This window comes from Orycteropus afer, unplaced genomic scaffold (genome assembly GCF_000298275.1).
Source record: "Orycteropus afer afer isolate SDZICR_OR568_19922 unplaced genomic scaffold, OryAfe1.0 scaffold00559, whole genome shotgun sequence".
Classification (NCBI taxonomy): domain Eukaryota; kingdom Metazoa; phylum Chordata; class Mammalia; order Tubulidentata; family Orycteropodidae; genus Orycteropus; species Orycteropus afer.
The window spans coordinates 539,464-549,196 of NW_006922146.1; the positions used below are offsets into that span (position 1 = coordinate 539,464).

The 9,733-nt window shown below is 42.5% G+C and overlaps 1 protein-coding gene across 1 annotated transcript; it reads left to right on the forward strand.

The window, feature by feature from the left end:
* Positions 1–8,331: 8,331 nt before the first annotated feature.
* SERTAD2 (SERTA domain containing 2) lies at positions 8,332–9,276 on the forward strand. The gene has a single exon (XM_007955963.2). It carries the CDS (start codon positions 8,332–8,334, stop codon positions 9,274–9,276), a length of 945 nt encoding a protein of 314 aa, XP_007954154.1.
* The last annotated feature ends 457 nt before the right edge of the window (positions 9,277–9,733 follow it).

Sequence of the window (9,733 nt, forward strand, 5' to 3'; positions counted from 1 at the left end):
TCCTATCCCTTCCTGCCTTCTGAGCTTTATCCCTGGGCAGATGCTGCCCTTTTGATTTCATGTGTGTAATTGTTCTAATAAAAGTGCATACCTCCCTGGATTTATTGTTCACCTTATAGGCTATCATTTGACTGCAAGTTGAACTATGGGGGTGAGTTCAGTTCCAGGCTGGAAAGGGTGTCTAAGGCCCCTAGTCTCAGGGGTTCCACCAGCCTTTATCAGACCAGTAAGCCTGGTCTTTTTTATGATTGTGAGTTTTGTTCCACATTTTTCTCTCACTCTATCCAAGATCTCCTATTGTGACCCCTTTCAGAAACGTCAGCAGTAGTAGCTGGGCATCATCTAGTTCTTGTCTCAGGGTCATGGAGGTTGGGGTTCATGTAGTCCATAAGTCCTTTGGACCAACTCTTTGCTTGCATCTTCAGTTTTCTTCACTCTTTGCTCTAGATGAGGAGAGACCAACAGTTGTACCTGAGATATGGCTTTTAAATAGTTTAAAAACATTGAATTAAAGAGAACTTTTTCAGTTCACTTGGTTTGCATTTTTTTCTTAATGCCTTAAAAGCAAAACCTATTAAATATTATCCTTTTAAACACCAGACTATTCCATCTCGTTTTGTACTCTGGGCATAAGGCCACACTGCCATTTACTCTCCAATCAAAGAATGAAGAATCTGGCAACAATTGGCCAGTGGTAAACTTTTTTTGGTTACGACGTTTTTTTTTTTTTAACTATTAATATGAGACAATACTTTTACATCAGTGGATTTCCCTTAAAAAATCAAAGTATCAGAGAACCGTGGAAGCTTGAAGGAGAGATTGGTTTTTGGGAAAGGGGAAGGGAGTTAGGTAACACGTTTCTTACCAGTTTATATTCTCAGCCCATCTTTGTAGTCTTCTCACATGGAGCAGAGCATTTTGCATTATGTCATTAGGTGCCATGGAGTCATCTCTGACTCATAGCAACCGTATGTGTAACATGACCCCATCCTGTGTACCATCGTTGCTGTGTTTGAGCCCATTGTTGAAGCCACTGTATCAGTCCATCTGTTTGAGGATCTTCCTCCTCCTCAGTGACCCTCTACTGTACCGTGCATGATGTTTTTCTCCAGGGACTGGTCCCTCCTTATAATGTGTCCTAAGCAAGGTGAGTCTTGCCATCCTCACTTGTGAGGAGCATTCTGGCTGTACTTCTTCCAAGACAGATTGGTTCATTCTTCTGGCAGTCCGTGATTATGTTCCAGTATTTTTCGCCAACACCTCAATTCATGTGTGTCACCTCTTCTTCCACCTCCCTTTTTCATTGTCCAGCTTTCGCATACATCTGAGGCAGTTGAAAAGACTTGGGTGAGGTATACCTTAGTCATCAAAGTGACATATTTGTTTTTTAAGATTTTAAAGAGGTCTTTTGCACCAGATTTGTCCAATGCAATATATTGTTTGTTTGTTCGTTTGTTTTTTAACATTTTATTGTGTTTCAGGTGAAACTTATAGAGCAAGTTAGTTTTCCCATACACAGATTGTTCCATGGCATTGGTTGTAATCCCTGCAATGTGTCAGCACTCTCCCCATTTCTTCCCTGGTTCCCCCTTTCATTCATCTGGTTCCCTGTCCTTCCCTGTGCTCTTATCTTTGGTTCTGGCTAAATGTTGCCCTTTTGGTCTCATACAGTTGATTGTTCTAAGGAACACATTCTTCACAGGTGTTACTGTTTATTTTATAGTCTGTCTGTTATTTGGCTGGAAGGTGGCACCTGAGGGTGTCTTCAGTTTCAAGTTAGAATGTTCTCTCAGGGCAGTAGGGCACCATCTATTTCTTCTGGTCTCAGGTTAGAGGAGGCTGTGGTTGATGTGGGCCTGGAGTCCTTTGGACTAATTGCTTCGTTGAGTCTTCATTATTCTTCATTCTCCTTTGCTTAAGGCAGAAAGAGATCAATAGTTTCTTTTTAGATGGCTGCTCACAAACTTATAAGACTCCAGATACTATTCCCTAGACCAGGATGTAGAACACTATCTTTATGAACTGTATTTTGCTAATTGTCCTAGATGTCCGTTGAATTTAAAACATCTTAATTCTGCATGTAGTATTTTTTTAAATGTCACTTGTCAGTTACCATCACAAAAATGCTGTTCATTCCTTTTTTTCTACTTGCTTAAATGATAGCACCTAACAAGAACAGACAGAACATAAATTCAGAAGACTATGGGAATCAGAATTGAGTGAGTAAAGCTGTTTGCCCCTGAGGTCTGTTCACCTCTCCCCTTTCTCACATCACCCTCCCAAGAACATACGTCATACTTAGGACACACACACACACACACACACACACACTGTCTTTGTCTTAACAGTTCTTCTCTTGCTGTCCCTTCTATGTCTTTTTTCATTCTATTTCCTATTTATTTATTCAGCAATTTTATGGAGAATCTTCTGTGTGTCGGTTCTGCCCCACTGCAGATACACATGAACAAAATACACAACATGTGCCCTCATGGGGCTTACAGTCAGGAGGTGTGATAGAAATTAAGCGACTGTCACACCCTAGGTATAAGTTTCAAATGGTGGGACGACACATCTTATTTCAAGATCACCCTAGTCCATAATGACCCTCCTGTGGGAGCCACTCAGAATCTGGGATTTGCAGAACTCTGAATAGTGATACAACCACTATATTCTATTCCTTTGGTCCTTTGCTTTCTGAGGAAATATCTTTGCCCTGTTAGCTGTCTTCAAGTCAGTTCTGACTCATGGAGACTCCATGGACAACAGAATGAAATGTTGCCTGGGCCTGAGCCATCTTCATGATTGTTGGTATGCTCAAGTTCATTGTGGCCACTGTGTGTTTTGAGTACCATCTATCTAGTGGCATAGTACCTAAGGCAGTTGACTGCTGACCAGAAGGCTGGCAGTTCAAACCCCCCAGCCACTCCACGGAAGGAACACGGGGCATTCTACTTCCACAGAGACACCTCCTCAGAAATCTGAGGGGGGGTTCACTATGAATTGGAAATGACTCGACGCCAGTGAGTTTCCTATCTACAGGGCCCGTCTTTGAGCACCATATCAGTCTTCTGAAACCATTGGGGTTTCACTGGCTAATTTTCAGAAGTAGTTCACCGGGCCTTTCCTCCTAGTTGTCTTAGTCTGGAAGCGCCCACTGAAATCTGTCCATTGTGGTGACTCAGCTGGTATTTGAAATACCTGTGGCATGGCTTCCAGCATCACAGCAACATGCAGGCCACCACAGTATGACAAACTGAAGACTAGTAGTGGACCTTTATATGACTTAGTAACATTTGTTACTTTTAATATATTTTAACAGGTTGTCGTGAGAGCAGGGTCCTTTCTCATGGAAAGGTGTGCGTTTGAAATTAGGGTTGGAGAATGGAGATTTTTATTCAGTATTAAACTTCCTGGAAAACTCGAAGAGACATTTTCATTTATATTGCTACCATGAAGTTTTGTTATTTATTTTCAAAACTTTGTTTGCTGTAGTTAGTATTTCGTAAAATTTATGCCAAGAAAATCAGAGTACTAGGAGTTTGTTTCTGACAGGTTTATTGGGGTAGTAGGGTGTTTTGTCTCAAACCTTCTATTAAGAGCCAGTGAATATTCAGTTTAAAGAAAAATGGCTATAGTTACTTGTATCTGCAGAAGAGGGAAGGAGCAGTGCTTTAGTGGCCTGAAGCAACAAGTGAAGTTTGTGAGAGCCTCCTCTCCTGACTCCTCCCTGTGGAGGATCTCTAACCCAACCCTGAAGGACCAGGGTCCTTTTGGGTCTTTGTCTGAAAATTTGAAGAGGAGACATGGACTTGGGGCTTGGGTCTTCCTAAGCTGAAAGAAGAGACAAAGTGTAGTGTCAAAGCTTGGCGTGACATAGCCCATTGAGTCACAAACCTCTCCCTTCTGTGAGTTCCAGTCCCGCCCGCCTGGTGTACTTGTCCCTCAGCCTCAGAGCAGCGAGCCAGTGTTACCCTGAAACCGCTAGTAAGCTCAGCTACTGCTTCCTCTTCCAGCTGCATCCTAGTGAGGCCTTTTAAAAGGTCACGTGCCTCTTGGTATCGCTTTTAAAGAATTGTTATTTTCGTAGACTGGCTGAGGAAAAAGAGGCTTCTGAGGAGCAGCTCTGCTGGCTGTGCCAGCCAGAGCGCCAGTCCCAGAGGTCCCGAGAGGGACTGTCATGGTTTGACTTCTTGCCCACAGGTTCTTAACGTGTATGTATTTCCTCCTTTAAATTGTGTCCTTAATATAAAGCCCTGAGAATGCAATTCAGTCTCATTGCCCTCTACTCTGGCTCAGACACCCTCAAACCTGGGAGTTCCAGGCCTCTTGTGATTGCCCTCAGTGGGAAGACTTTGCTCTGTAAGTGTGTTGTGCGAACTTTGGGGAAATTTGTCTTCATTTTTAAGTAAAAATGTAAAGTAGACTTTATGTTATACTTTCTTCCCTTCTGTATTTTCTGTATTTAATTCTATTATTTTAAATAGACTTAGATTTAAAGTCAGGATTCTGTGGGTTTTGCAATCTCAGTTGGTATGTGGAGTCAGTTTTACCTCATAACGTGAAAAACAGAAATGAAGGCAAACCTGCTTTGAGGCAAACTCTGTCATGGGGCCTTGTTTATACATTTGAAAAGCGTACCATTCGATTTGTCTATCTGTTCCTGCTTACAGATTTTGCTTAGAGGGGCCCTCCTCCCTGCCCTTCCGGGCAGCATTACAAATGTCTTATCAGGCTTTTTCTAAATCATTAGGATTACCACACAGCTATGAACAGCTGGGTCATTCTAATTGGAAATTAGGTGCTTCTCACATTAGAATCTCTCTGAGAGTTATCTCCACACATTTCTTTCCAGCTACTGGAATTCTGCTAAATACCTATAGTATTGCATGACCAGTGAGCTTTTTAAATATTTGAGCTCTGTAGATTCAGTGGTTATTTCTAGAGACATGTAAGTTATTGAAAAAGTCCTGTTGTCTATTCCAGCAACAGATCTTTAAAAGACAGTGCTACATAGTGACTAAAAGAAAAGCCTACACTACCTTACCTAAATATAACCTCTTCTCCAGAAAACCAGTAAACATTTAAAGTGGCGATGAGCTGATTCGGTTATTAAGTTTGCATTGTAGAATGGTGTTTCTCAAACTGTGACAAGGAACCAGTTTTGGGTTTTTTTTTTCCCTACTTTTTCATGGAGTAATACTTTTATAAAAATAATAATAGTTACTAGAAGAATGAGGTAAAATTACAAAGATGTGGAAAGTTACAAGCCTTATTTTTAAACTTAGATTCAAAGGGCATACAATTCCCTGTCGATGTGCTATAAAATGTTTCTAAGTTCTGCCATATCTGTACTTACCTCATTGTGGGCTGGTAACAACAGTTCACAGACTGGCGCCATCTGTGGGCCACCTTAGAGAAACACTTCCCAGCCACTCCTGGGAAGGAAGATGGGGCAATCCACTTCCGTAGTGATACTGCCTCAGAAACCCAAGGAGGGGTCACTATGAGTCGGGATGGACTCGACAGCACATAACAACAACAAGCGTAGTGCCTAAGGTATTTGACTGCTAACCAGAAGACTGGCAGTTCAAACCCACCAACCACTCCTCAGAAGGAAGGTTGGGCAATCTACTTCCGTAGTGATACCACCTCAGAAACCCAAGGAGAGGTCGCTATGAGTCAGATCCAACTCGATGACAGTGAGTTTGGTTTGTTTGGGGTTTTTTTATTTGTATACACACACACCTAGTCACACACTCTTTAAAATGTGTGGGGCATAATCACATGATTTATCACAGCTTTATGAGAATTCAGTGCACTTAGTAAGCGCTTTGGCAAATGTTGACTTTTTCTGGAAGTATTTAAATAGTTAAATTGTAAGCATATACAGATAGTGTAATTGTGAAAACAATTCTGTTTCAGAACTCAGTTGTCCAGTAACGCTCCTAACACATACAGTTGTTGTTGTTGTTGTTGTTGTTATGTGCCATCGAGTCAAACCCAACTCATAGCGACCCCTCCTTGGGTTTCCGAGGCAGTATCACTGCGGAAGTAGGATTGCCCAACCTTCCTTCCGAGGAGTGGCTGGTGGGTTTGAACCGCCAGCCGTCTGGTTAGCAGGCAAGTGTCTTAGCCACTATGCTACCAGAGCTCCCACACATACAGTAGAAAGTGTTTTATAATGTGAGGTGAAATCACCTCAACTCTGATACATTCTCAGATCTAATTGAACAGAGATACATTAAGAAGAAAGGTTCTGTGCAAAGAATATACACAAATGAGACTTTCAGCACTAAACAGTGGGAAATATTCCTGTTGTGTGAAGTGGTGGATAAGTGAGTTGTTTATTGTACCTTTCCTGCATCAGAGAACAGTTAATTACTGAACTGATCTTTAGGCCTAGTGATTGACAGCCATTTTCTTACTGTTTTCAAAATGAGGGAGAGTACTTCATACAAGTAACTCCATGTTCTTTGTACGCATTAGCAAATTTTCAAGCTAATTCTTATATTGGTAGATTGCAACAGTCTTCTTATTTCTGCCCTGAAGACTAAGGTCATCCAGTGGGGTCGGACACCACAAGTGGTGTTCACTGCCAGGCCGGTTTTTATCACCACCCGCACATCTGTATGTGTGCTTTGAGAGGCAATGTGGCTTTCTTGAGCAAAGTGTTGGAAGGAAGTTCTGTGAAGTTTATATTATGTTTGGCCTTGTATTCTTTAAGGATGAGATTCGTAATTCAAATTCATAATGAGGTGTAGGAGGAGATATTTAGACCCTTGAAGGCCAGGCTTTATGCATCTGTGGGACTCCCCATAGTGTCTGAGACAGCGTAGATTTGGAATGAGTTAAGAAAGAATGACGCATGATCAAAATCAGCTGTAGCAATTCAGCAAGAAGCGAGTAGAGTTTAGAAGAAAAATTGGATAATTGCAAAGCAATCACTTAGATGAAGAAATCAGAAAGAGTGAATCACACTGAGGAGAGGATTAGCATGTGCCAAGTGTAAGTGTTGTAGAGTGTGAGGGAGCGAGCATTTGTTGTTGTTATTAGTTACTGTCGAGTCGGCTCTTGGTGACCTTAACGTATAATAGAATGAAACGTTGCTCGACCCTGTGCCATCTTCATGGTCACTGGTATGTTCGCCTGGCTTAATTAGAAGCACAGATCCTAGTCCGGATAAAAACAACTGTCTCGATTAAATGGTCAGAAAATAAAGACTATGATGCAAAGGCTAATGGACTTGATTGAGATTGTTCTGTGTCAAGCATAGGAATTCTGAAAGGAGGTGATGGGAAAGTGACTTGGAGAGGAATAAGGCCCACTGTCCAGAAGATGACAACCAGCTGATGGGTGTCTCCACTAAAGCCAGAGCTAGAGAGGAGGCAGCCCCAGCTATGGGAGTAAGGAGGGATGACGAGGCAGGGGTTCTTCTCGGCAGTTGTAAAATTCAATCCATTGCCATAGTTCTGAGACAGGAGGCTGCGTTTCTTTGACATATATCTGTATCTCTGGAATCTCAGTGGGTATTTGGTTATGAAATATCTCAAGTACCCAAACAACCAATGCTTATAATCAGAGCAAATTACTTTTAAATTAATCCAGTTGCATTCACACATAACCGTATGCAATGAAATTGAGCCAAGTAAAAACTTGGGCTAGAAAATACACATTTCTCCACTTGATTCTAGAATGAAACATGGTGGCAGCTCAAGTCACTGTGGTCGTTTAACAGAGGCCAAGTGCTTCACCACGTGTCACCAAACAGGCAGAAAGGCTTTGCGCATAATGAGGAAGGAAAGAGCATTTTGAAAGCACACACCATTCTACCAACATTGTACATGTTCCTCCTTCTCCAACCGGGTGTTTTAATTGTTGAAGATGTGTCCAAGTTGTAATTTATGATATGGATATCTGTGTAGGTCATAGCATTGGAAGTGTTCTCTCGAGCTTTAAAAATAAATTTATTTGTGGGAGGGAAATTGAACCTGCATGTTAATGTTAGGCCTGCGAACACAAGCACATGAGCTGAGAAAGTCAAAATCACTGTTTCCATGGTAACTCTTAACTTGTCTGTGTTGTACACATTTCTCAAGAAACACATTTACCAGGCTACCTAGTAATAAAAATTGCATTGCAGGCCTGGGAAGGTAGATGTCCCAGTTTTCACTCATTCAAAAGGTCTTCCCAAAATTAAGTCATTTACTAACATGACATGGGACAAACAACTGAAGTCCAAGTTCTGACTTCTAAATAAGCTCCTTTTTTTTATTGTGGAAATTCATTTTCATGTGATTAATTCCATTTCCTCCCTCTCTCCTTTCCAGATATATGTTGGGTAAAGGAGGAAAACGGAAGTTTGATGAGCATGAAGATGGGCTGGAAGGCAAAATTGTGTCTCCCTCTGACGGTCCATCTAAGGTGTCTTACACCTTACAGCGCCAGACTATCTTCAACATTTCCCTTATGAAACTCTATACCCACAGGCCCCTAACAGAGCCCAGCTTGCAAAAGACTGTTTTAATTAACAACATGTTGAGGCGGATCCAAGAGGAACTCAAACAGGAAGGCAGCCTGAGGCCCGTGTTTGCTCCTTCTTCTCAGCCGAGTGACACACTGAGTGACAGCTACCGAGAAGCCCCACCTGCCTTTAGCCACCCCGCATCCCTGCCCAACCACCCCTGCGACCTCGGAAGCACTACGCCCCTGGAGGCCTGCCTCACCCCAGCCTCACTGCTCGAGGATGACGATGACGCTTTTTGCACTGCCCAGGCCACACCGCCTGTGGTGCCCACCAAACTCTCACCTCCAGCTCTCCCGCCGGAAAAGGACAGTTTCTCCTCGGCCTTGGATGAGATCGAGGAACTCTGTCCCACATCTACCTCCACAGAGGCTGTGGCAGCCACGACTGACAGCTCGAAAGGGAGCTCCAGTGAGCCCAGCGCTCTAAAACCTGAGGGGCTCCCAGAGGGCCGGACAGATGACTCGAAGCTGATGGACTCTCTGCCTGGTAATTTTGAAATAACCACGTCCACGGGTTTTCTGACAGACTTGACCCTGGATGACATCCTGTTTGCTGACATTGACACGTCAATGTATGACTTTGACCCCTGTACGTCCACATCGGGGACAGCCTCAAAAATGGCCCCTGTGTCAGCCGACGACCTCCTCAAGACTCTAGCCCCTTACAGCAGTCAGCCCGTTGCCCCAAGTCAGCCTTTCAAAATGGACCTCACAGAACTGGACCACATCATGGAGGTGCTTGTGGGGTCCTAAGACTGAGGGGCCTGGTGACATCTGTGCCCACCCAGACCCTACAAGTGTTCTCATGGCCCCTACAACTCTCCGCACTGTGCATGCACCCTGGCTTGCCTTTTTCAGAGAAAAAGAAAATTTTACAAAAGGATCACACTAGTTTTTGCTTTGAGCAGAGTTGGAGTGCCTTTATCCCAGTACGACCACTTTTAATATGCTTTTTTTGAGTGGTTTCTCAGAGACCTCCTACCCTGGTATAGGAAAGAACACATTTGAAGACAATGTTGTTATGTTGAATGACACAAACAAACAGTCCAAGTGAAGCACAAGGATTAAGTTGGGAAAGCTGTACATTGCATGTGCATATTTGTCTATTTTTTCTATAAGTTTTATTGCAAGAGGTGAAAAAAAAAAGGAAATATATATATATATATATAAATATATATATATATTTATATATATATATATATATTATTTA